This window comes from Pleurodeles waltl, chromosome 10, assembly GCF_031143425.1.
Source record: "Pleurodeles waltl isolate 20211129_DDA chromosome 10, aPleWal1.hap1.20221129, whole genome shotgun sequence".
NCBI classification, from domain to species: domain Eukaryota; kingdom Metazoa; phylum Chordata; class Amphibia; order Caudata; family Salamandridae; genus Pleurodeles; species Pleurodeles waltl.
This window is the reverse complement of record NC_090449.1, coordinates 266,983,692-267,010,501: the sequence shown is the minus strand read 5'-3', so window position 1 is coordinate 267,010,501 and position 26,810 is coordinate 266,983,692. Positions and strand designations below refer to the sequence as shown.

Below are 26,810 nucleotides of genomic sequence, written 5' to 3'. Positions count from 1 at the left end.
TTCGGCTTGAAAGGGTGAGATGCTGTCAGTGTTGAAGTGATCAAAGTCAACTACCATGCCGGTACCGAAGGTCAACACAGCACTGTACACCGGTCCCAGTCATCAATGCCAAAGGTTTCGCCAGCACAAGTGCTTTCAGCAATGGGGCCAAGAGAGGTGCATCTACAGTGTTTTTCCAGTGCCGACCATGGCCGGACAACAGTGGTGGACCAGGGACCTCCGTTTCTGCGACCAGGGAAGGAGGTTTCTTGGACTGCTTGATTTGGAGGATAGAGAGTGCAGTACTCACAGGAAGAGCTAATGGAATTTCTATGAGCTTTCGTCGATAGAGTAGGCCTCTTCGAAGGATGGCTGTTCCTGGTTGTTCTCCTCACTAATATACCCGGAGTGTCGTTGGGAGCTCTGTGAGACATCTCAAGGCAACGAGCTCTGCAGTCGCAAAGTATTTTCTTGGACCTGAAGGACTTGCACGCGTCACAGTCTGATTCCTTGCGGTCTGGGGACAGACAAAAGTTGCACATCAAGTGTTGATCTGTGTATGGGTATTTCGCGTGGCAATGTGGATAAAACCAAAAATGAATGTGTTCCATTACCTGCTGAGCTTTTTTCGGAAAACAAGTATGTCGAAGGCAGGACCAGTCAGACAATGCCCTGAAGGGGCATTTGTTGAACAGAGTCAAACCGGTGTGATTTTCCATTGAAGCGCAGATTTAAGAAAAGCTAACAATACCGACTAAGGGGATAAAGAAAAGACTTAAAGTCAAACCATAAATGAGATGCAACACTGAGTGAAGGCACACATGTCCGAACCAGAGAGCGGAGAGAAAAAAAATCTAACAATGGATTTGATGGCCATGCACATTTTCACAGAGAGGAGTCACTCAACCTCGTGATAAGACAGACTTCCAAGAAAAATAACTTGCACAATTCAGGAGACAACACTATCTGCAGCCACACATTCCATCAGTGCATATTTAGTATACGTTGTTTACTATATCTTCGGAACCATCCAGTAGATCTTTCACTGTGGTGCCTAAAAATACATAAAACTATACTCTACTTTTATAAATTGGTGATGGATTTCTGGAGTGTCTCATGGACTTCAATTGTTTATGTGGTTTAAATAATTTGCACTTGTTCCATTGTGTAAGCTTTGCTGCTCAGAGCCACGTACAGACTGTTAAGCTAGAGGGTTTAACAAGGAAAACCTACTGGTCATAAAAGGGTTGGTAAATATTAAACTATGAGGTGGCACAACTTAAACATTCAATACACCCCGTTCCCTCAAACATGACCTGAAGTATTGTTGAGACCTAGGCACTAAAAACAGACATACTCAAACCAAGAGCAACACAAGTTCCTGAAAGCAACGGGAAGGCTTACATCCTTAAATTTTTTAGGGAGACTGTCAACACAGCAAAAAGGACAATTTAAAAGGAAAATGTTCAGAGGGGTAAAACTCCAGATCTGCAATGAAGGACGGGGGGCAAATAAAACCCAAAGTCTCTTTTAAAGAGGTACTATACAAAGTTTCAGGATGTCATATTTGGGATGAATCCTGGATCCAGTTGGAACTAAGGCACTGCTAATTGTTACATAAGAGCTATATAAAATATGTTACTTACCTGTCACTCTTGTTCTCCATTATTCAAATCTTTCATAGATTCACAAGCTTTCATCATTCCTGTAGAGATGGAAGTCCCACTGTATATCCTAAAGCAGTGGAAGTCATTAACCTGGCTTACAAAAACAAAATAAACTGAGTTTAATAGCCTATCCACATCACTTACTAAGAAACAAACTCCGGTCAATCAGGCAACAGCACCCTCTAGCATACTCCCAGCAGAGCACTCTAGTGGGAATAAATATTAATTGCCAACAAGGAGACCTCTAAGGGAAGAGGGTGGGTTGCATGTGAATCTATGAAAGATTCCAATACTGAAGAATGAGTGTTAAAGGTAAGAAACAATTTTTCTCCAGTATTGGAGTATCTAGATTCACAAACTTGAATGAGAAAAACTAGCAGTTATAAACATGTTTAATAAAATAATGCTATAAACACAATAGAAGATGGTGGGTACAAACTTAAACATTTATTGATACTAGGCTCACCTTATCGGAAAAGATGCCAAAGTACTGCTTGCCCCATAGCTGCATCATTGTGCTGCATCCAGACAGAGCTGCATGAAAGTACGCTTGCTCTTTCAAGTTACAGTATGGCACATACTTTGGGTAGACGCTAAAGTAAACAGAGCTGCCGATGCAGAAACTGCTCTGTAGAGTGCTTTTATTTTAGCCGTTTGTTGCAAAGGCCTACTGGCCCTGAAGTGGAAGAATTGTTTGGCTGTAGCAATCAGTCTTGCTATGGTGGCTTTGGTGATCGGATCTCCTTTGTTATGGTTTCCATATTTTACAAATATCAGGTCTGTATTTCAAAGATGTTTTGTACATTGTAAGTGGAATTTCAAACATTTTTTACATCAAGGGTATGTTAAGTTCTTTTTGCAGGTGCCTAAGATTTACGCACAACTGGTTCATTGAGATGGTAATCTGTTGGCACTTTAGGTATCAACATGAGATTAATTGAAGAATTACCCTATTATCTTTGAATACTAAGAAAGGCTCTCCAATAGTAAATGCATGGAGCACACTCCTAATCCGGAAGTTAGTGCTAGAGGCAAAGCCACTTGCCATGTTAGGAACCAGAGTTCTGCCCTGTGAATAGGTTCGAAAGGGCTTTTTACTGGTTGTGACAGCACTGTGTTAAGTTGCCACAATGACTTAACTTTATTGGAGGAGAGAGAGGAGTAGGGGGAGAATACTCAATAGTCCTTTAAGAAGCTGTGCGATTAATCTGTTTCACTACAAAGGAGAATCCACCCATCCTTCGGTACCTCTAAATGGCTGCCAGAGGAACCCTAATGGAAGAATATACTGGACCCGATCAGGCCAGAGGTAGAAGGTATGGCAAAATCTCTTCTAGAGAAGATGAAGCAGGATGTATGTTTGAGTTTTTGTAAATTAAGCAAAAAACACTTCCATTTAAAGCAATACGTTTTATTTGTAGCATCCGCTCTGGCTCCTGTAAAAAAATATCCCTGCATTCCTGTGGGATGTCTAGGTGCTCAAGTTCATTGTATTCAGAGAACCATGCGGATAAATGCACACAAGTTGGGTTTGGATGAGGGACCTGCTTGTGGTTCGTTCACAGCAAATTCTTATGGGGCTTCAACTGGATGTGGTTGTCCTCCGATAACAGTAGAAGCTCTGTCAACTTGGGAGAAGCTCCCCACGCCACGCAGCTCCAACTAACTGCGCCAGTGCCCTTTGCCCTGCCCTCGCTGCTGTGAGTTTGAGGCCCTCCTCCACCCACAAGCTCCCACCTGTGCCTCATCCCTGGTGGCCAGTGGTGAGCCGAAAGTATTTGGTGTCTGCCTTTCCCTCGGTTTTTGCCTTTTTCTGTGTTTTTTGCCCGTTCACGCTTCATGATTCCTACTGCTGCGTCCCCAACCCCTTGCGTGCCCATTCGCGCTCTGCTCCCACCTCCCAGCTGCCCCTCCCTCCTCCCCTTCTTAATGAAGGCCACTGCACGGCCGTGCCAGAGGAAAGCCCGTCCGCGCCTGGACCGTGCCCAGCGCCAGACCCTCTGACCCCGTGACCGCCACATCGCCAGACGCTATTACAACACCAACACTCTCCCATGCCCTCAACCCCGGCCAATCAGCCACCTGCTTCCAGGCCTCACCAAAGCTCATCCATGAACCCTTCTCCCGGAGCTGCAGCTTCACCAGCCCCCGAGCCGCCGCCCAGCCCGAGCTGGAAGCAACCACCTCAGAGGCATCCTTCTCAACACCCACTCAGTCCACAAGCACGCCATCGCACTCTGGGACCTTCTCGACACATACTCCCCAGACATCACCTTCCTGACGGAGAACTGGATGAACCCATCCTCAGCACCCGACATCGCCATAGCCATCCCGGACGGCTACACGATCACACGCAGAGACCGCACCAACAGACCGGGAGGAGGGATCGCCATCGTCCACAGGAACACCATCAGAATCTCAACCAACACCAAAGACACCCTCATCACCGCCGAACACATGCACTTCCAAATCCACATCGACCCCAAGACCACCCTCAGAGGAGCACTTATCTGTAGACCCCACTGACCTCGACCAAAGTTCAGCGACTCCATTGACGACGTCGTCAGCACTCAAGCCCTTGCTTCTACATCTACGTCCTCCTCTGAGACCTGAACTTCCACCTCGAGAACACCAATGACAGCAACTCCTCTGCCCTGCTCGACAACCTCGGACTCAAACAGCTCGTCATATCACCCACTCTGCCGGACACATGCTTGCTTTTCCGTCAGCAGCCAAGTCACCTTCAGTCACACCACCGAACTCCACTGGACCAACCACCACTGCATCCACTTCACCTTCGAGAAACACCAGACACATCCACCCGAAACAGATCCCCCGCCGCAACAGGAACAAGGTCACCAACGAACAGCTGATCTCTGCCCTCGCCCTACCAGCCAACACTACCGACAGCTGCCCGCAACCTCAGGCAATGGATCGACGACTGCGCCAACGCTTTCGCCCCGATCAATAAACTCACCTACAACCGCATCGTCAGAAAGGCCACCTGGTTCACCGCCGACCTCCAGGCCTCCAAACAGACTTGCCGAAAACTCGAGAGAAAATGGCGGCAAGAACAGACTCCGGCCACCCACAAGGCCCTCTAAAATGCCATCCGCAGACACCACAAGCTCATTCGGACCACCAAGAGATGCTCCTTCAAGGAACGCATCGACAACAACGCGCACAACAGCAAAGAGCTCAACATCGTGAAGGAACTCTCCAACCCAAACTCCAGCACCGACATCCCACCTTAGCAAGACCTCCGAGACTCCCTTGCCACCTTCTTTCCATGCAATATTGCAGACATCCACAACAGCTTCAGCATCAAGACCCCACCGGCAGTCGCCAACACCTCAGACTCACTGCCCCCCAGCCACACCAACCTCATGCTCTACTGGATCCACGTCAGCGACGATGACTCCACCAAAGTCATGAACACCGTCCACTCCGGCTCACCATCCCATTCCTGCACGCACCACATCTTCAACAAAGCAAGCTCCATCATTGCCCCCCCTACTCCGGATGATTATCAACAGCATCTTCGAGACCACCACCTTCCCGGAGAGCTGGAAGCACACCGAGATCAACGCCTTGCTCAAGAAGCCCAAGGTGGACCCAAAAGACCTAAAAAAACTACTGGACCATCTCCCTGCTCCCGTTCCTGGCGAAGGTCATCAAGAAGATCATCAACAAGCCACTGACCCACCTCCTTGAGGAAAACTCTGGACCCGTCCCAATCCGGTTTTCGCAGCAACCCCAGCACCAAGACCGCCCTCATCACCACCACCGACATTAGGACCCTGATGGACAAAGGCGAGACGCAGCCCTCATCCTCCTGAACCTTTCGGCCACCTTTGACACAGTCTGCCACCATACCCTATGCACACGCCTCCACTAAGTAGGGATCCGCGACAAAGCCCTGGACTGGATCACCTCCTTAATCTCCGGCAGAACCCAGAGTCTGCCTCCCTCCCTTCCGATCTGAAGCCACAAAGACCATCTGCATCATACCTCAAGGATCTTCCCTCAGTCCGACCCTCTTCAACGTCTATATGGCACAGCTCGCCAACATCGTCCAGTCTCAACCTCAGCATCGTCTTACGCCGGTGACACCCAGCTGATCCTCTCCCTCACCATGGACCCTGCCACCACCAGAACCAACCTCCACGAAGGAATGAAGGCTGTCGCTAAATGGATGGAGAACAGTCGCCTAAAACTGAACTCTGACAAGACAGATATCCTCCTCCTCGGTCCCATCCCCTCCGCCTGGGATGACTCCTGGTGGGCGACCACACTGGGAGCCGCACCGACGCCCACCAACCACGCACGCAACCTGGCCTCATCGCTCTCCATGACCAGACAAGTCAACGCCGTCTGATCCTCCTGCTTCATCACCCTCTGCATGCTCCACAAGATCTATAGGTGGATCCCCACTGAAACCAGAAGGACGGTCTCCCAGGCCCTCGTCAGCAGCAGACTGGACTACGGCAACACTCTCTACAAGGGAACAATGGCAAATCTTCAGAAAAGACTGAAACACATACAGAAAGCCTCCACACGCGTCCTCCTCGACATCCCCTGCCGCAGCCACATCATAGCCCACCTGAGACCTACACTGGCTTCCTGTCAACAAGAGGATCACCTACAAGCTTGTCACCCACAAACCACTCCACAACATCGGACCAGCATACCTCAATGAACGACTTACCTTCTACACCCCAAACCGACAGCTCCACCGACCTCGTCACCGTTCCACACATCCACAGGACACCAAACCGTCAGCAGATGATTCTCCTACCTCGCCGCCAAGACCTGGAACACCCTCCCCATTCACTTACGGCAGACCAAGTACCTGCTGACCTTCAGGAGACACCTCAAGACCTGGCTGTTCGAGCAGTAGCAACCACCCCCCCCCCCCCCCCTCCCCGTTCAGCACCTTGAGACCCTCGGGTGAGAAGCGTGCTCTACAAATGTATTGATTGATAACTAGTGTTGCCTGAGTCATAGTGGAGCAATCAATATTAGCCAGTAGGATTCCCTCTTCAATTTCCTGATAAGCCTGGGAAAAAGTGTATACATAGCTCGCTGACCATCAACAAAAAAACGCATTCCCCCATGACCCTTCTTGAGGGTCCCAGCTTGCATAAAACCAGCATTTCTTATTCTCTTAAGTTGCAAAGAGATCCAATTGTGGCTTTCCCCATCGTTGCAATACAGTGTTGAGAATGGACTGATTCAATTCCCAATTAGTTGCTGACCCCCAGAATAGATGTCACTCTTGCAGGGAGCTGGGTTCTGCTTGCAGTACCCCATACACTTTGTCTGATTTTAGATGCAACTTCGACAGAAGTGCACTGGGCTCCTGCTAACCAAGTCCTCAGTGCCAGTGTAGCCTTCTGTAAAACAAGACACCTAGTCACTTGATCACAAGTGACCAGGTCCTTTAGCTCCCTAAAAGGTCCTAGTAAATGGTACCCCTGCTACCAAGGGCATAGTTACTGAAGAGGACTCCTCTGAGCTGAATCACAACTTGAACCATTCTGAGGGACCAAGCGCCAATCTTATGCAGACTTCCATTGCAGGCTGCGTGACAAGGAGCTTCCAAAATTGAAAACATGACCGGCCACACAGCCTGTATGCACTGTCCACTAAACACTGCATGCAACCCTTCTAGAAGGCTTTACAGCCCAAAGGCAGGGTGTATTATATTACATGTGAGGGAATATCTCCATGAGCAGATATGACCCTGCCTTATCATTGTTGATTCTCAGACACAGTAACTGACCAGAGAAGCCATTTTAAATGCATGTTGTAAGGAAATGCCTCCTTGGCATGGTTACCCCCTGACTTTTTGCCTTTGCTGATGACAAGTTATGATTACAAGAGTGCTGGGACCCTGCTAACCAGGCCCCAGCACCAGTGTTCTTTCCCTAAACTGTACCTTTGCTTCCACAATTGGCACAGCCCTGGCACACAGATAAGTCCCTGGTACCAATGGCCCTGATGCCAGGGAAGGTCTCTAAGGGCTGCAGCATTTATGTATTATGCGTCCCAGGGGACCCCTCACTCAGCACATGCACACTGCCTCACAGCTTGTGTGTGCTGGTGGGGAGAAAAAGACTAAGTCGACCCTCTGCCTGGCCCAGGTGGTGGCTGGCCCGAGAGGCCCCCCTGTGCCCTGCCTTCACCGCTCGAGTGACCCCTGGGTCCCTCTATTGAAACCAATACAAAAACCCCATGCATGTTTTGCACACTGCACCCAGCTGCCCCTGTGCCGCTGGGGGTGTGTTTTGTGTGCCTACTTGTGTGTCCCCCAGTGCTCTACAAAACCCCCCTGGTATGCCCCCCTGAGGACGCAGATACTTGCCTGCTGGCAGACTGGAACCAGAGCACCCCTGTTCTCCATAGGCGCCTATGTGTTCTGGGCACCTCTTTGACCTCTGCACCTGACCGTCCCTGAGCTGCTGGTGTGGTAACTTTGGGGTTGTCCTGAACCCCCAACGGTGGGCTGCCTATGCCCAGGAACTGAGACTTTTAAGTGTTTTACTTACCGCACAATCTAACCAAAACTTACCTCCCCCAGGAACTGTTGATTTTTGCACGGTCTACTTTTAAAATAGCTTATTGCCATTTTAACCAAAATTGTATATGTTGTTGCTCTAATTCAAAGATCCTAACTTACCTGTGTGGAGTACCTTGCATTTTACGTATTTACTTTAAATCTTAAACTTGTGGTTCTAAAAATAAATTAAGAAAATATTTTTTTTATATAAAACCTATTGGCCTGGAGTAAGTCTTTGAGAGTGTGGGTTCATCATTTATTGTCAGTGTGTGTACAACAAATGCTTAACACTACCCTCTGATAAGCCTACTGCTCGACCACACTACCACAAAATAGAGCATTAGAATTATCTAATTTTGCCACTATCTTACCTCTAAGGGGAACCCTTGGACTCTCACCACTATCTCTTACTTTGAGATAGTATATACAGAGCCAACTTCCTACACATGTGCTGGGCACTGGTCACTACAACTTCCCCAGTTCCACGATAGCAAACATCACAGGATTCAGAGAAGCTATCAAACATCTCAGAATAATAAACCCTCACTGATCCCAGTGATGGATGTATAACAAAACACACACAGTGTAGGAGGCTGGCTCAGTTTATGGTGTGGCACTCTACACTGAGTCGAGGCAACCCTTAGTGATAGTGCATGGGTGTCCAGATGGCAGAAACTCTCAAGGGGTAGCCGAGGCAAGCAGCTAAAACTTGTCCAAGAGTAATGTAAAGCACTTGCTATACCCACAGTAGTCAGACAGTAACTCACTCACACGAAAGAACCAGACACTTGTTGAAAAAATATAGGATACTTTATTACAGCACTACTAATACTAAAATTGCACTGGTATATCTCCCTTTGGAGTTATTACATACAATATACATATAAAATAACCATCAGAAGTAGCATATAAATATACATGGCCCTAGGAGAGGGCCAAACCATATACTAAAAAAGTGGAATGTGAAAGTGTGACTCCAGCCAAGGTTAGTGTGGTGGTTAGCTAGGCGCTGAGGACAGTTAGGAACACTGTAGGTAAGTACACTAAGTGACCCCAGCAACCAGGAGATAGTTACCAAACAAGTTGTTCCATAGGCTAACACAGATTAGTGGTTGGAGTTTGTGGAATTTAGGACCCTGCCCAATGGACCCCGAGTTACCTACGATCCCAGGAGTTACCTACAACCTCTACCTCAATGGTTAACAGATTGCAGGAGGGTTTGTAACCAGCCTGGCCACCAACAAGAACAGCAAAAGCAAACAGGAGCAGAAGAGGAGTTTACAAAGTTTTGGGGACCAGCAAGATCAGGATCAGGAGACTACTCAGGAGGAGTCAGTTGCGAGACATAGGGAGTCACAAGGAGGCCTCAACAGCACAACAAAACAGAAGTCCAACGTCGCAGCAGTTGCGGGACAGGAGCTGATCTTCGGTTTGCAGATTGCTGGGGCTTCTTGGAGCCTGAACATCTCCCGGAGGAATAGTCAACAGGCACTGGCAAGTGCAACAGTCGCAGTGCACAAGGGTTCTGGTCAAGTGGCAGGGGCAAGGGCTTACAGTCTTCCAACTTGGATAGAAGTCAAGCAGCACCAATAGAAGGCCACAGACTCACCACCTGTTTTGCAGGAATCTTCAGATGTCCAAGGACAGCAGGCCACCAGCCGGTCTACATTGTACTGAGGTGCCTGTGGATGCAAATGGGAGACTAAAAATATTTCTAGCGCTTGCGCTAAGAATTTTTCAATTCTATTAAGGACACGGAGGTGAGGAGTATGCTTCTCTTTCTTCGCTTTAATTACTCAGCAGCTAATTAGAAAGTCAAAAATAAAAAACTACAAATGCCATGAAGATACACATCATGTGATAACCATACAAAGACCATCCTATATAACGCTCACAAAGTATCAACTTCTCTTTCTTTGCACAAGCCATAACAGGAACAGCCTTTGGATGAAAGCTCTAACAAGGGCATAAACTCAGTCACAGAACTAATACTTCAGAAGAATCCCAGGAAGACCAACTTGGACGAATCAGAGGCTGAAGAGGCAGAACACCGGCTTCATGCTGAGGGAAGAACTCCTTCTAAAATGCCAAGGATTATTTATCATCAATTCCTGGAGGGGAGGCAACAAAGTCCAAGCCATAAAACTGAACCAGGACCAATTGTGGTAGAGGTAACAGGGAAGGAAAAGCACTATAACTAACATCAAATACAAAATACACAATCACAGTAATAACAGATGAGCAAGTGTGGGTGGGATAATCCTCGCCTCTTTCCTTAATAGAATTGAAAAATTCTTAGTGCGAATTAGAACATTTTTTATGCTACGTCAGGACCGGAGGCTCAGATTATGCTTGTCCAAATCGGTCCCACAACCACAGAAGCAAGGCAAACAATAGGCTTACAATAAAATGATTTAAATGTATATTCTGATGACCAATCTGCCGCTCTTAAAATGTCTTCCAATCTGAAAACCAAAGCATAGGATTTAGAAGCCATGGCCCTTCTAGCTAAAAGGGCACCAAACTTCAAAATGTCAATGCCAGCCTCACACAAGAGCCATCAAACCCATCAGGTAGCTGATGATACCGGGTGATAACGCTTAACAAGCTAAATTAATAACCGTCCCCCCCCATATTAGAACAAAAGTCTTCTGTACTTACCTCGTAAGTCTTAAAACACTGAAACACACACAACTTAGGGTTGTCCACAAAGCAAGGATAAGACAGATTAGGAATTGCGTCGAGATAAGGAATATGTCACATTCAGGGGGAAAAAAACACTACCTGCCAAATCTAAGGCTCTAGCATCAGAAACTGGTTTGCAAGATATTAAACACAATAGGGCAGTGAGCTTAGAAGAAAGCTGTTTTCTAGCAAGAAACCTATTAGCTGACCAAGATTTCAAGAAACTCAAAATTATAATGACATCCCAAAGGGTAGAATCACAGACCGGGGGGGTAGCCAACCTGATGCCCTTCATAAGCTTGCCAACAATGGTAACTCCCCCACAGGCTTACCGTCTACCAGTAAATGATCCACAGATGTAGCTGACTGATCGGTATTGACTGACCTGTAGGCTAAACCAGACGACGCCAGAGGAGAAAAGAAGTTCAAAACCAGACTGCAATCTGCTGAAGGATCTGCATTCTGTGCACCACACCAAGAACACCATTGTTTCCAAGCAGAAGCATATCTCTTATGGGTGCTGGACGACCAGGCCACTGAATGAAAATGTCACTTACCCAGTGTACATCTGTTCGTGGCATCAGTCGCTGAGATTCACATGGTATGCATGAGCTCGCCATCTGGTGTTGGGTCGGAGTGTTACAAGTTGTTTTTCTTCGAAGAAGTCTTTCGAGTCACGGGACCGAGTGACTCCTCCTTCTGTGCTCATTGCGCATGGGCGTCGACTCAATCTTCGATTGTTTTCCCCGCAGAGGGTGAGGTAGGAGTTGTACTATAGTAATAGTGCCCGCGCAATGAATAATGTAAGTATGTACCTATTAAAGAATTAAATAATATATATACAAATGTACAAAATTGAAGGTAACTCCTGAACTGCTACAGGCTTCCGGGGAGGTGGGTGGGTCCATGTGAATCTCAGCGACTGATGCCACGATCAGATGTACACTGGGTAAGTGACATTTTCAGTTCGATGGCATCTGTCGCTGTAGATACACATGGTATGCATAGACTAGTAAGCAGTTAGTTCCCCATAAGCGGTGGTTTAGCCTGTAGGAGTAGAAGTTGTCTGAAATAGAGTTCTTAATACAGCTTGACCTACTGTAGCTTGTTGTGCGGCTAGCACATCTATACAGTAGTGTTTGGTGAATGTGTGAGGCGTAGACCAAGTGGCTGCCTTACATATTTCCTGCATTGGGATGTTTCCTAAAAAGGCCATTGAAGCACCTTTTTTCCTTGTTGAATGTGCCCTGGGAGTAATGGGCAGTTGTCTTTTTGCTTTAAGGTAGCAGATTTGGATGCATTTAACTATCCATCTGGCTATACCTTGTTTTGATATTGGGTTACCTGCATGAGGTTTTTGGAATGCAATAAATAGCTGTTTAGTTTTTCTGATGTTTTTTGTTCTGTCAATGTAGAACATTAATGCTCTTTTGACATCTAATGTATGTAGTGCTCTTTCAGCCACAGAATCTGGCTGTGGGAAAAAAACTGGTAGTTCTACCGTTTGATTTAGATGGAATGGTGAAATAACTTTTGGTAAAAATTTTGGATTAGGTCGTAGGACGACCTTATTTCTATGTATTTGTATAAAAGGCTCTTGTGTTGTGAACGCTTGAATTTCACTTACTCTTCTTAGAGATGTAATGGCGATGAGAAAGGCAACTTTCCAGGTTAGGAATTGTATTCCGCAAGAGTGCATGGGTTCGAAAGGTGGGCCCATGAGTCTTGTTAGAACCACGTTTAGGTTCCATGAAGGAACAGGTGGTGTTCTTGGTGGTATAATTCTTTTAAGCCCTTCTATGAATGCTTTGATAACTGGTATCCTATACAAGGAAGTTGAATAGGTAGTTTGCAGGTATGCAGATATTGCTGCAAGGTGTATTTTAATAGAAGAGAAGGCTAGCTTTGCTTTTTGTAAATGGAGCAAGTAATTTACTATATGTTTTGGAGTTGCGTCTAGTGGTTGTATCTGATTATGATGGCAGTACCAAACAAATCTTTTCCACTTACTTGCGTAGCAGTGTCTAGTGGATGGCCTTCTGGCCTGCTTTATGACTTCCATACACTCTTGGCTAAGTTGTAAGTGTCCGAATTCTAGGATTTCAGGAGCCAGATTGCTAGATTCAGCGATGCTGGGTCCGGGTGTCTGATCTGTTGGTTGTGTTGCGTTAACAGATCTGGTTTGTTGGGCAGTTTGATGTGTGGTACTACAGACAGATCTAGCAGTGTTGTGTACCAGGGTTGTCTTGCCCACGTTGGTGCTATTAAAATGAGTTTGAGTTTGTTTTGACTCAATTTGTTTACTAGGTAAGGAAGGAGAGGGAGAGGAGGAAAAGCGTAGGCAAATATTCCTGACCAGTTCATCCATAGGGCATTGCCTTGGGATTGCTTGTGTGGGTATCTGGACGCGAAGTTTTGGCATTTTGCGTTCTCTTTTGTTGCAAATAAGTCTATTTGTGGTGTTCCCCAGAGTGTGAAGTAGGTGTTCAGAATCTGTGGGTGTATTTCCCATTCGTGGACTTGCTGGTGATCTCGAGAGAGATTGTCTGCCAGCTGATTCTGGATCCCCGGAATAAACTGTGCTATTAGGCCAATTTAATGGTGGATTGCCCACTTCCATATTTTTTGAGCTAACAAGCTTAACTGCGTTGAATGTGTTCCTCCTGGTTTGTTTAGATAATACATCGTTGTCATGTTGTCTGTTTTGACAAGGATGTATTTGTGGGTTATGATTGGTTGGAAAGCTTTTAGTGCTTGAAAAACGGCTAATAATTCTAGATGATTTATATGCAGTTTTGTTTGATGTATGTTCCATTGTCCTCTTATGTTGTGTTGATTGAGATGTGCTCCCCACCCTGTCATGGAAGCATCTGTTGTTATTATGTACTGTGGCACTGGGTCTTGGAAAGGCCGCCCTATGTTTAAATTTATACTGTTCCACCATAGAAGCGAGAGGTAAGTTTGGCGGTCTAGCAACACCAGATCTAGAAGGTGACCCTGTGCTTGAGACCACTGTGAGGCTAGGCACTGTTGTAAGGGCCTCATGTGCAGTCTTGCGTTTGGGACAATGGCTATGCATGAGGACATCATGCCTAGGAGCTGTAGTATTGTTCTTGCTTGTATTGTTTGGTTTGGAGACATGTGTTGAATGACTCTGTTGAAATTGTGGATCCTTTGTGGAGTTGGCGTTGCTACTCCTTTTGTTGTGTCTATTATGGCTCCTAGATATTGCTGTACTTTGCTTGGCAGAATGTTTGATTTTGCAAAGTTGACGGTGAACCCTAGTTTGTAGAGGGTTTGTATGACTTGATTTGTGTGGTTTGAGCATTGTGTGAGCGAACTGGTTTTGATTAGCCAGTCTAGATACGGGAACACATGTATTTGCTGCCTTCTGATGTGTGCAGCGACTACTGTTAGGCATTTTGAGAATACACTTGGAGCGGTTGTTAAACCAAAAGGCAATACTTTGAATTGGTAATGTATTCCTTTGAATACAAACCTTAGATATTTCCTGTGTGATTGATGTATTGGTATATGGAAATATGCGTCTTTGAGGTCTAGGGTTGTCATGTAGTTGTGTTTTTTGAGCAATGGTAACACTTCTTGTAGTGTGACCATGTGAAAGTGGTCTGATTTGATGAATGTGTTTACTACTCTGAGGTCTAGAATTGGTCTCAGTGTTTCGTCCTTTTTTGGTATCAAAAAGTACAGTGAATAAACTCCTGTGTTTATTTGTGTGCTTGGTACTAATTCTATTGCATTTTTTTGCAGTAGTGCTTGAACTTCTATCTCTAGAAGCTGTGAATGGTATTTTGATACATTTTGTGATTTTGGTGGTATGTCTGGAGGGAATTGCAGGAATTCTATGCAATAACCATGTTGGATAATTGCTAGGACCCATGTGTCTGTAGTTATTTTGTCCCATGCTTCGTAATATTGACGTATCCTCCCCCCCACTGGTGTTGTGTGGGAGGGGTGAGTGACGTGTGAGTCACTGCTTGTTGGTAGTGGTTTTGGGGCTTTGAAATCTTCCTCTATTCCTAGGGAATTGGCCCCCTCTATACTGGCCCCGAAAACCTCCCCTGTACTGTCCCTGGTAGGTGGGCGGTGCGGACTGTGAGGTGCTAGCTTGTGTGGCCTGACCCCGAAACCCTCCTCTAAAAGGTGTTTTGCGGAAGGTGTTATAAGATCCTCTGCTCTGCGGGGAGTAGAGTGCGCCCATGGCCTTGGCAGTGTCAGTGTCCTTCTTGAGCTTTTCTATGGCTGTGTCGACCTCCGGACCAAACAGAAGTTTTTCGTTTACTGGCATGTTAAGCACTGCCTGCTGAATTTCTGGCTTGAATCCAGACGTTCTGAGCCATGCGTGCCTACGGATGGTAACCGACGTATTAATGGTCCTTGCGGCCGTGTCTGCTGCATCCATGGAGGAGCGTATTTGATTGTTTGAAATGTTTTGACCCTCCTCAACAACCTGTTTTGCTCTTTTTTGCAGATCTTTTGGGAGATGTTCAATGAGATGCTGCATCTCATCCCAGTGGGCTCTGTCGTATTGCGCTAGCAGCGCTTGTGAATTTGCGATGCGCCACTGGTTTGCTGCTTGGACAGCAACCCTCTTCCCGGCTGCATCGAACTTCCTGCTTTCTTTATCTGGGGGAGGTGCATCCCCAGAAGTGTGTGAATTTGCCCGTTTTCTGGCAGCCCCTACCACCACAGAATCTGGTGGCAGCTGAGAGGTGATGAATACAGGGTCCGTAGGAGGCGCCTTATACTTTTTGTCCACCCTAGGCGTCACTGCCCTACTTTTAACTGGCTCCTTGAAAATGTCCTTTGCATGGCGTAGCATGCCTGGGAGCATCGGCAGGCTTTGGTAGGAGCTGAGGGTTGAAGAGAGGGTGTTAAATAAAAAATCATCCTCTACTTGTTCCGAGTGTAGTTCCACATTATGGAATAGTGCTGCTCTAGCCACCACTTGTGAGTAGGCTGTGCTGTCTTCCGGTGGTGATGGCCTAGTTGGGTATGTGTCTGGGCTGTTATCAGACACTGGTGCGTCGTACAAGTCCCACGCATCCTGATCTTGGTCATCGTGGCTCATGGCGGTGTGAGCTGGCGAATGTGACAGGGTGTAAGTTGGCGAAGCCGGAGTTACAGGTGGAGGCGAGGGAGGAGGTGTTACCTTTTGTGCTGTTTGTTGCTGAGGAGTAAACTGAAGCGTTCTCTTTCGTTTGACAGGTGGAAGGGTACTGATCTTCCCAGTCCCCTGCTGAATAAAGATACGCTTTTGCGTGTGATCCACGTCAGTGGATTGCAGTTCTTGTTCAAATCTATGTTTCTTCATTTGTGAAGACATAGAATGCTCTTCAGTATAGGAGCCTGAAACAGGGTCTGATGTCGCTTTCGGCTCCGAAAACCCTGTTGATTGTTTTTTCGGCTCCGAGGTAACCTTCCTCTTTTTCTGTGCCGAAAATTCTTGGCCTCTATGGTCTTCGGCGCCACTGTCTCGGCGTCGATCCGTGTCGACACCGAACTCTCGGTGTCGATGCTTCTGTTTAGCACTCGCTCGGTCCCGAGGAGGCTGCGTGCCGGTGTCTCGACCGAAGTCGGACGATCTCGACACTGAATGGGCCTTTTTCGGTGCCGATTGTTGGTCACCGAGAATTTGGGTGGAGCCATGGCCGGTTGGCAGTGGCGTCCCCTGGGCTTTTTTTCCTTTTTTAAGTTCTGATCTCGACGTCTTACTCACAGTTTTTGTAGAGTCTAGCTCGTCGGAGTCTGAATCCTGGATGGAAAAGGATTCCTCCTGTTCCTCTTCTGTCTCGAACTGTCGACGCTCCTTTGGCGTGGACGCCATCTGCAGTCTTCTCGCTCGACGGTCGCGCAGAGTTTTTCGGGACCGGAACGCCCGACAGGCCTCACAGGATTCTTCGCTGTGCTCGGGTGACAGGCACATGTTACAGACCGAGTGTAGGTCCGTATAAGGATATTTGTTGTGGCATTCGGGGCAGAATCGAAACGGGGTCCGTTCCATCGGCGTTGTTCTCCACGCGGTCGGGCCGACTAGGCCCCGACGGGGTGCCGAAATCTACCCCAAAGGGTACCGAAGCGCTTCGATGTTCAACGCGTCGCCGTATGTGTCTATCTCGAACCGGATCGCAACGATACCGTCGAAAATCTTCCGTTTTCAGCTATCTTTCCGTTCCGAAACCCGGAGCGACAGGAACACGTCCGAACCCGATGGCGGAAAGAAAACAATCGAAGATGGAGTCGACGCCCATGCGCAATGAGCACAGAAGGAGGAGTCACTCGGTCCCGTGACTCGAAAACACTTCTTCGAAGAAAAACAACTTGTAACACTCCGACCCAACACCAGATGGCGAGCTCATGCATACCATGTGTATCTACAGCGACAGATGCCATCGAACATGAAGTTTCTAGACTCCTGCGAAAGCCCTGGGAGACTCCAGCTTTCCCTGAAAGTTGCTACGCTATCAGAGAGAGTTGCCCCGACAGGATCAGAGGATGTGGAAGGCCCATCAGATCTAGGAGGTTCAACCTGTGCGGGATGAACACTGGATGAGAACAGCTCAACTCCAGAGCCACTGGTTGCAGTGCTGGAGAATAAAGTCTTGGTTTAAGGTAGTCCCATTCGTTGGGTAAAGAATGGCTATCTTCAATGTCATCTTCCTCCCTATCATCATCTGAAGAGGATGGGTCATCCCGAGAGGGCACGGCAATGTGTTCCCTCAGGATCATCCTCTAAGTAGCTGGCAGCAACAGGTTCTGGTGAACTAGTAGCAGGAGTCAGTGTACCTATAGGTGATGACTGCACTCCTGCTGGAGTAGGAAAGCCCTTGTAATAGCCCTGGAGCATGCCTTGCAAATCTAGGACTAAAGAAACAGTTATCTGTCCCATACACTGAGATGTTGGAGGAGCCAAGTGGTGGAACTGCTCTACATATTCATGTGGATGTTCAATATATTGCTGTCCTTGTTAAACAGGTCCATAATAGTCCCCTTCATCTTCTTGATATTTTATGTGAAGCGCTGATGGACTGAGCTGCACCAAAAGGCCCTTGATTATCTGACTCCTCAATAGGCGAATTGGTGGAAATGGAGACACCTTAACACGGGTAAGCTCTGGATGAAGATTGTCAGGTGTTGGGTGGTATCTTGTCAACAGTGGTGGCCAAAATTAGCATGGGCAGTTTCTTAGCTTTCATAATCAACAAGGAAATCCCTCTTGCACAGTTGCGTCGAAGGTCTTGTCGACGAGGTCTTTGTCGACGGTCTCGAAAAGGATGTGGTTGTGTCAACAGTGTTGGTATAGTACCTGTGGATGTGACTCATCGTCTACGAGGTGGTCATCGATGGAGCGATGGTGAAAGCCAAGATAGTTGCTGTCGACATTTTAGCTTTCATTGCTGTTGACAATTACTTTAACAGAGTTGCTGTTGTCGATGTTCTCCTTGTCAGCTTGTGCTTTCCCATGACTGTTTCAGAGGATGATTTTTCAGGTTTTAGTGTCAGGGCTGCAGATAGGGTGGTACGTTCAGAATTAGATTCTGAAGAATGAAAATGTCACTTACCCAGTGTACATCTGTTCGTGGCATCAGTCGCTGAGATTCACATGGTATGCATGAGCTCGCCACGGGACCGAGTGACTCCACCTTCTGTGCTCATTGCGCATGGGCGTCGACTCCATCTTCGATTGTTTTCCCCGCAGAGGGTGAGGTAGGAGTTGTACTATAGTAATAGTGCCCGCGCAATGAAAAATGTAAGTATGTACCTATTAAAGGATTAAGTAATATATATACAAATGTACAAAATTGAAGGTAACTTCTGAACTGCTACAGGCTTCCGGGGAGGTGGGTGGGTCCATGTGAATCTCAGCGACTGATGCCACGAACAGATGTACACTGGGTAAGTGACATTTTCAGTTCGATGGCATCTGTCGCTGTAGATACACATGGTATGCATAGACTAGTAAGCAGTTAGTTCCCCATAAGCGGTGGTTTAGCCTGTAGGAGTAGAAGTTGTCTGAAATAGAGTTCTTAATACAGCTTGACCTACTGTAGCTTGTTGTGCGGATAGCACATCTATACAGTAGTGTTTGGTGAATGTGTGAGGCGTAGACCAAGTGGCTGCCTTACAAATTTCTTGCATTGGGATGTTTCCTAAAAAGGCCATTGAAGCACCTTTTTTCCTTGTTGAATGTGCCCTGGGAGTAATGGGCAGTTGTCTTTTTGCTTTAAGGTAGCAGATTTGGATGCATTTAACTATCCATCTGGCTATACCTTGTTTTGATATTGGGTTACCTGCATGAGGTTTTTGGAATGCAATAAATAGCTGTTTAGTTTTTCTGATGTTCTTCGTTCTGTCAATGTAGTACATTAATGCTCTTTTGACATCTAATGTATGTAGTGCTCTTTCAGCCACAGAATCTGGCTGTGGGAAGAATACTGGTAGTTCTACCGTTTGATTTAGATGGAATGGAGAAATAACTTTTGGTAAAAATTTTGGATTAGGTCGTAGGACGACCTTATTTTTATGTATTTGTATAAAAGGTTCTTGTGTTGTGAACGCTTGAATTTCACTTACTCTTCTTAGAGATGTAATGGCGATGAGAAAGGCAACTTTCCAGGTGAGGAATTGTATTCCGCAAGAGTGCATGGGTTCGAAAGGTGGGCCCATGAGTCTTGTTAGAACCACGTTTAGGTTCCATGAAGGAACAGGTGGTGTTCTTGGTGGTATAATTCTTTTAAGCCCTTCTATGAATGCTTTGATAACTGGTATCCTATACAAGGAAGTTGAATATGTAGTTTGCAGGTATGCAGATATTGCTGCAAGGTGTATTTTAATAGAAGAGAAGGCTAGCTTTGCTTTTTGTAAATGGAGCAAGTAATTTACTATATGTTTTGGAGTTGCCTCTAGTGGTTGTATCTGATTATGATGGCAGTACCAAACAAATCTTTTCCACTTACTTGCGTAGCAGTGTCTAGTGGATGGCCTTCTGGCCTGCTTTATGACTTCCATACACTCTTGGCTAAGTTGTAAGTGTCCGAATTCTAGGATTTCAGGAGCCAGATTGCTAGATTCAGCGATGCTGGGTCCGGGTGTCTGATCTGTTGGTTGTGTTGCGTTAACAGATCTGGTTTGTTGGGCAGTTTGATGTGTGGTACTACAGACAGATCTAGCAGTGTTGTGTACCAGGGTTGTCTTGCCCACGTTGGTGCTATTAAAATGAGTTTGAGTTTGTTTTGACTCAATTTGTTTACTAGGTAAGGAAGGAGAGGGAGAGGAGGAAAAGCGTAAGCAAATATTCCTGACCAGTTCATCCATAGGGCATTGCCTTGGGATTGCTTGTGTGGGTATCTGGACGCGAAGTTTTGGCATTTTGCGTTCTCTTTTGTTGCAAATAAGTCTATTTGTGGTGTTCCCCAGAGTGTGAAGTAGGTGTTCAGAATTTGTGGGTGGATTTCCCATTCGTGGACTTGCTGGTGATCTCGAGAGAGATTGTCTGCCAGCTGATTCTGGATCCCCGGAATAAACTGTGCTATTAGACCAATTTGATGGTGGATTGCCCACTTCCATATTTTTTGAGCTAACAAGCTTAACTGCGTTGAATGTGTTCCTCCTTGTTTGTTTAGATAATACATCGTTGTCATGTTGTCTGTTTTGACAAGGATGTATTTGTGGGTTATGATTGGTTGGAAAGCTTTTAGTGCTTGAAAAACTGCTAATAATTCTAGATGATTTATATGCAGTTTTGTTTGATGTATGTTCCATTGTCCTCTTATGTTGTGTTGATTGAGATGTGCTCCCCACCCTGTCATGGAAGCATCTGTTGTTATTACGTACTGTGGCACTGGGTCTTGGAAAGGCCGCCCTATGTTTAAATTTATACTGTTTCACCATAGAAGCGATAGGTAAGTTTGGCGGTCTAGCAACACCAGATCTAGAAGGTGACCCTGTGCTTGAGACCACTGTGAGGCTAGGCACTGTTGTAAGGGCCTCATGTGCAGTCTTGCGTTTGGGACAATGGCTATGCATGAGGACATCATGCCTAGGAGCTGTAGTATTGTTCTTGCTTGTATTGTTTGGTTTGGAGACATGTGTTGAATGACCCTGTTGAAATTGTGGATCCTTTGTGGAGTTGGCGTTGCTACTCCTTTTGTCGTGTCTATTATGGCTCCTAGATATTGCTGTACTTTGCTTGGCAGAATGTTTGATTTTGCAAAGTTGACGGTGAACCCTAGATTGTAGAGGGTTTGTATGACTTGATTTGTGTGGTTTGAGCATTGTGTGAGCGAACTGGTTTTGATTAGCCAGTCGTCTAGATACGGGAACACATGTATTTGCTGCCTTCTGATGTGTGCAGCGACTACTGCTAGGCACTTTGTGAATACTCTTGGAGCGGTTGTTAAACCAAAAGGCAATACTTTGAATTGGTAATGTATTCCTTTGAATACAAACCTTAGATATTTCCTGTGTGATTGATGGATTGGTATATGGAAATATGCGTCCTTGAGGTCTAGGGTTGTCATGTAGTCGTGTTTTCTGAGCAATGGTAGCACTTCTTGTAGTGTGACCATGTGAAAGTGGTCTGATTTGATGAATGTGTTTACTACCCTGAGGTCTAGAATTGGTCTCAGTGTTTCGTCCTTTTTTGGTATCAAGAAGTACAGTGAATAAACTCCTGTGTTTATTTGTGTGCTCGGTACTAATTCTATTGCATTTTTTTGCAGTAGTGCTTGAACTTCTATCTCTAGAAGTTGTGAATGGTATTTTGATAAATTTTGTGATTTTGGTGGTATGTCTGGAGGGAATTGCATGAATTCTATGCAATAACCATGTTGGATAATTGCTAGGACCCATGTATCTGTAGTTATTTTGTCCCATGCTTCGTAATATTGATGTATCCTCCCCCCCACTGGTGTTGTGTGGGAGGGGTGAGTGACGTGTGAGTCACTGCTTGTTGGTAGTGGTTTTGGGGCTTTGAAATCTTCCTCTATTCCTAGGAAATTGCCCCCCTCTATACTGGCCCCGAAAACCTCCCCTGTACTGTCCCTGGTAGGTGGGCGGTGCGGACTGTGAGGTGCTAGCTTGTGTGGCCTGACCCCGAAACCCTCCTCTAAAAGGTGTTTTGCGGAAGGTGTTATAAGATCCTCTGCTCTGCGGGGAGTAGAGTGCGCCCATGGCCTTGGCAGTGTCAGTGTCCTTCTTGAGCTTTTCTATAGCTGTGTCGACCTCCGGACCGAACAGAAGTTTCTCGTTTACTGGCATGTTAAGCACTGCCTGCTGAATTTCTGGCTTGAATCCAGACGTTCTGAGCCATGCGTGCCTACGGATGGTAACCGACGTATTAATGGTTCTTGCGGCCGTGTCTGCTGCATCCATGGAGGAGCGTATCTGATTGTTGGAAATGTTTTGACCCTCCTCAACAACCTGTTTTGCTCTTTTTTGCAGATCTTTTGGGAGATGTTCAATGAGATGCTGCATCTCATCCCAGTGGGCTCTGTCGTATCGCGCTAGCAGCGCTTGTGAATTTGCGATGCGCCACTGGTTTGCTGCTTGGACAGCAACCCTCTTCCCGGCTGCATCGAACTTCCTACTTTCTTTATCTGGGGGAGGTGCATCCCCAGAAGTGTGTGAGTTTGCCCGTTTTCTGGCAGCCCCTACCACCACAGAGTCTGGTGGCAGCTGAGAGGTGATGAAGACAGGGTCCGTAGGAGGCGCCTTATACTTTTTGTCCACCCTAGGCGTCACTGCCCTACTTTTAACTGGCTCCTTGAAAATGTCCTTTGCATGGCGTAGCATGCCTGGGAGCATCGGCAGGCTTTGGTAGGAGCTGTGGGTTGAGGAGAGGGTGTTAAATAAAAAATCATCCTCTACTTGTTCCGAGTGTAGTTCCACATTATGGAATAGAGCTGCTCTAGCCACCACTTGCGAGTAGGCTGTGCTGTCTTCCGGTGGTGATGGCCTAGTTGGGTATGTGTCTGGGCTGTTATCAGACACTGGTGCGTCGTACAAGTCCCACGCATCCTGATCTTGGTCGTCGTGGCTCATGGCGGTGTGAGCTGGCGAATGTGACGGGGTGTAAGTTGGCGAAGCCGGAGTTACAGGTGGAGGCGAGGGAGGAGGTGTTACCTTTTGTGTTGTTTGTTGCTGAGGAGTAAACTGAAGCGTTCTCTTTCGTTTGACAGGTGGGAGGGTACTGATCTTCCCAGTCCCCTGCTGAATAAAGATACGCTTTTGCGTGTGATCCACGTCAGTGGATTGCAGTTCTTGTTCAAATCTATGTTTCTTCATTTGAGAAGACATAGAATGCTCTTCGGTATAGGAGCCAGAAACAGGGTCTGATGTCGCTTTTTTCGGCTCCGAAAGCCCTGTCGATTGTTTTTTCGGCTCCGAGGTAACCTTCCTCTTTTTCTGTGCCGAAAATTCTTGGCCTCTATGGTCTTCGGCGCCACTGTCTCGGCGTCGATCGGTGTCGACACCGAACTCTCGGTGTCGATGCTTCTGTTTAGCACTCTCTCGGTCCCGAGGAGGCTGCGTGCCGGTGTCTCGACCGAAGTCGGACGATCTCGACACTGAATGGGCCTTTTTCGGTGCCGATTGTTGGTCACCGAGAATTTGGGTGGAGCCATGGCCGGTTGGCAGTGGCGTCCCCTGGGCCTTCTTTCCTTTTTTAAGGTTTGATCTCGACGTCTTACTCACAGTTCTTGTAGAGTGTAGCTCGTCGGAGTCTGAATCCTGGATGGAAAAGGATTCCTCCTGTTCCTCTTCTGTCTCGAACTGTGGACGCTCTTTTGGCGTGGACGCCATCTGGAGTCTTCTCGCTCGACGGTCGCGCAGAGTTTTTCGGGACCGGAACGCCCGACAGGCCTCACAGGATTCTTCGCTGTGCTCGGGTGACAGGCACAGATTACAGACCGAGTGTAGGTCCGTATAAGGATATTTGTTGTGGCATTCGGGGCAGAATCGAAACGGGGTCCGATCCATCGGCGTTGTCCTCCACGCGGTCGGGCCGAGTAGGCCCCGACGGGGTGCCGAAATCTACCCCGAAGGGCACCGAGGCGCTTCGATGTTGAACGCGTCGTCGTATGTGTCTATCTCTAACCGGATCGCAACGATACCGTCGAAAATCTTCCGTCTTCAGCTAACTTTCCGTTCCGAAACTCGGAGCGACAGGAACACGTCCGAACCCGATGGCGGAAAGAAAACAATCGAAGATGGAGTCGACGCCCATGCGCAATGAGCACAGAAGGTGGAGTCACTCGGTCCCGTGGCGAGCTCATGCATACCATGTGTATCTACAGCGACAGATGCCATCGAACTCTTTTTTTCCTACATGAGGAGACCCATGGTGTCTCTTTTTAAAGGCTTTCCTGTGCAGCTGAGGTGACCCATAGTCTGACCTCTCCCTCTTTAGATTTTGCCTGTGAGACAACAGAACTCACTATTCTCTCAAACTGTAGCAGTTCTCGCATTTCGTTTCTGGAGACAAAGTAAAAGTCTTCTCTCAGTCTGAGAGATTTAGTAGAAATTTACAGCCTTACCTTGTGGGCTGGCTGAAGGCATTAGCTACACTCTTTATGAGGGTCTTCAGAGTGCAGCCTCTTCTTTCCACAGGTCCCGCAAGGTCTAAAGAGCCCTTTCTTCAAGACTTCTGATAAACTGAAACACAACTGAAATAATCTGGACATAACACTAACCAAATCTGAAGAACTGAGCAGAGCTCCGGGAGACATTCTCTGGAGGTGCGGTATAAAATCTAGTGAAGATGCCTCTTTTGGGATTGGGAGTTTGGGTATTTGTAAATAATGTGGATAAACTGTTAAACTCAATGACTTTTGCCATTGTAAGACATGTTAATTAACACAGCTCTAGAATATACTGTGGGACTCTCACCTAGAAGACATGGGATGATTTAAGCATGTTAATCAATAAAAGATCATCCAATGACTGAAGAACAAACTTTTCAATGAAGTTTAGTACCTTAAGGAGAATACAGGTGAGGCGTCTGCAGGTACAATAATACCTCAAAAAGATCAAACATTCAAAAATATTTTTGGAGCAATTACGAAAGGAACCATCAAATCCCTCACATGCAAAAAGTTAAACCATCATACAATAAGAAGACAAAGTAAAAAAAAAAAAAAAGTTACCACAATGACATTTATTAAGTTGGCATTACCTATCATTTATTTTAATGTTTTGATCCGTTTGAGGGTCATACATAAACCTCATAAGTTGTAAATGTAAAACTGGTGGCAACGTAAGAAACTTAACACCTTTCTCTGCATCCTGTAAGAAAAAGAAAAATTAAGTTAAAAAGTTTGCACTCTATGAATACACTGCACAGATTCAAGGTAACTGATGATATTTATAGTCTTACTTAAATAGTATGCTCTATGGAAGTTTTTTGTTGATCAAAACGCATATCACAGGCCAGCATATACACAAGCATTATATATTAACAAGAATAAGCCAGTCAAAGAAGGTGCAAATGTGCCTTTAATTTAAATGAGTTGTACAAAAACTTGGTGAGCTGCCAGTCTTCAGAAGAAAACCTCTCTCCAGAACTGTCAACAACTAGGTCAGTAACATACAGCTGAGATCCAAGGTTGTAGCATGTTATAAGCTAACCATAAAGAGTTCTCTGAAAGCGAGAGCGACTATGAACAAAATTATCAATCAAGAAAATGTCTTTCATTCCCAACATGTCAGAACTGGAGTTTCCAGGTTCAGTGTGTTGGGAGGGGAATAACAGTCTATGTTTGAAGAAGAAATGAAAATGGGAGAACTATGTTAAAGTACAATCAGTATTTTCTGCTCACAGGATCAAAGGGAAATATCTATATTACAGCAATTTGGACATCCCTGTGACCAGCTACCCATATGATCTCGTTTATGTTAGAATATTTTAATGGTCTTGGAGGTTACACTCTTCGAGATGTAGATGTATATTATGCAATCGTCTATCACCACAGCTGTACGAAACTAACATGTTTCTTACCTTCAGTAATGCTTTATCTTGTAGAGGCATTTTAGTTGCAGCAGATTCCTTACCTTACAATTTCCCCCAGGCATTCGTCTAGATCCAGGGATTTTTTTCTCGAGCAGTACCACTGTGTGCAGTTAAGTGCCATGGGTCGGCTCCGCTTATGTCATCAACATCTTGCGAACCAGATAGGACTTCGCTAGATCTATATGTGTCATCCCTGCAAGCTGACGTCAGTTTCTTTTCACAACTTTCCACGCAAGAAGCACGGAGCCATGAAGGACACAGACATTGTGTGTGTCAGAACTAGGGCCCTGAAAGGGAAGTCCCTGTCCTTAGTAATCAGTTCGCAGGAAAGTTGGGTGGTTCGGTAAGGAAACTGCAACTATGTGTCTCTACGAGAAAATGTGTTACTGACGATAAGTAACTAGTTCATCTGATAGACTTCTAGTTGCAGATTCCTTACCTTAAAATAGATGCCAAGCAATACGATCCCTGGGGGTGGGTCTATGAACCAAAATCATACTAGGAAGTTCTGCAAGACCAAACGGGCTAAGTACCCATCCCTCCAGACCTGACTGCCCAGACATTAGTGTTTCGTGAATGTGTGCACAGACTCCCAAGTTGCTGTCTAACAGATGTCCAGGACTGGAACTCCACGTGCTAACACAGTGGTTGCAGCTGTTGCTCTGGTAGAATGAGGTTGCAAACCCACCGGGGATTACTTTTTATCCAACGCGTAGCACATTTTAATGTAGAGAACGGCCCATCTAGAGATTTTACTCATATGCACTGCCCGACTTTTCTTCACACCCACATACCCAACAAAGAGTTGATCATCCACCCACAACTCTTTGGTACGATCAAGGGAGAAAGCTGTGGTGAGTCGAGTTGGTGGAGTGTCTCTTCTTCCTTA

The 26,810-nt window shown here is 46.3% G+C and overlaps 1 protein-coding gene across 2 annotated transcripts in view; it reads right to left on the bottom strand.

Annotated features, from left to right (window-relative positions):
• The window catches only part of USP7 (ubiquitin specific peptidase 7), a 1,253,379-nt gene that overhangs the window by 566,627 nt on the left and 659,942 nt on the right, over positions 1–26,810 (bottom strand). For both annotated transcript variants that reach the window (XM_069210408.1, XM_069210409.1), the window contains exon 12: positions 25,088–25,197. In XM_069210408.1, the coding sequence (XP_069066509.1) occupies positions 25,088–25,197 (110 nt within the window). The remainder of the gene's footprint in view (positions 1–25,087; positions 25,198–26,810) is intronic.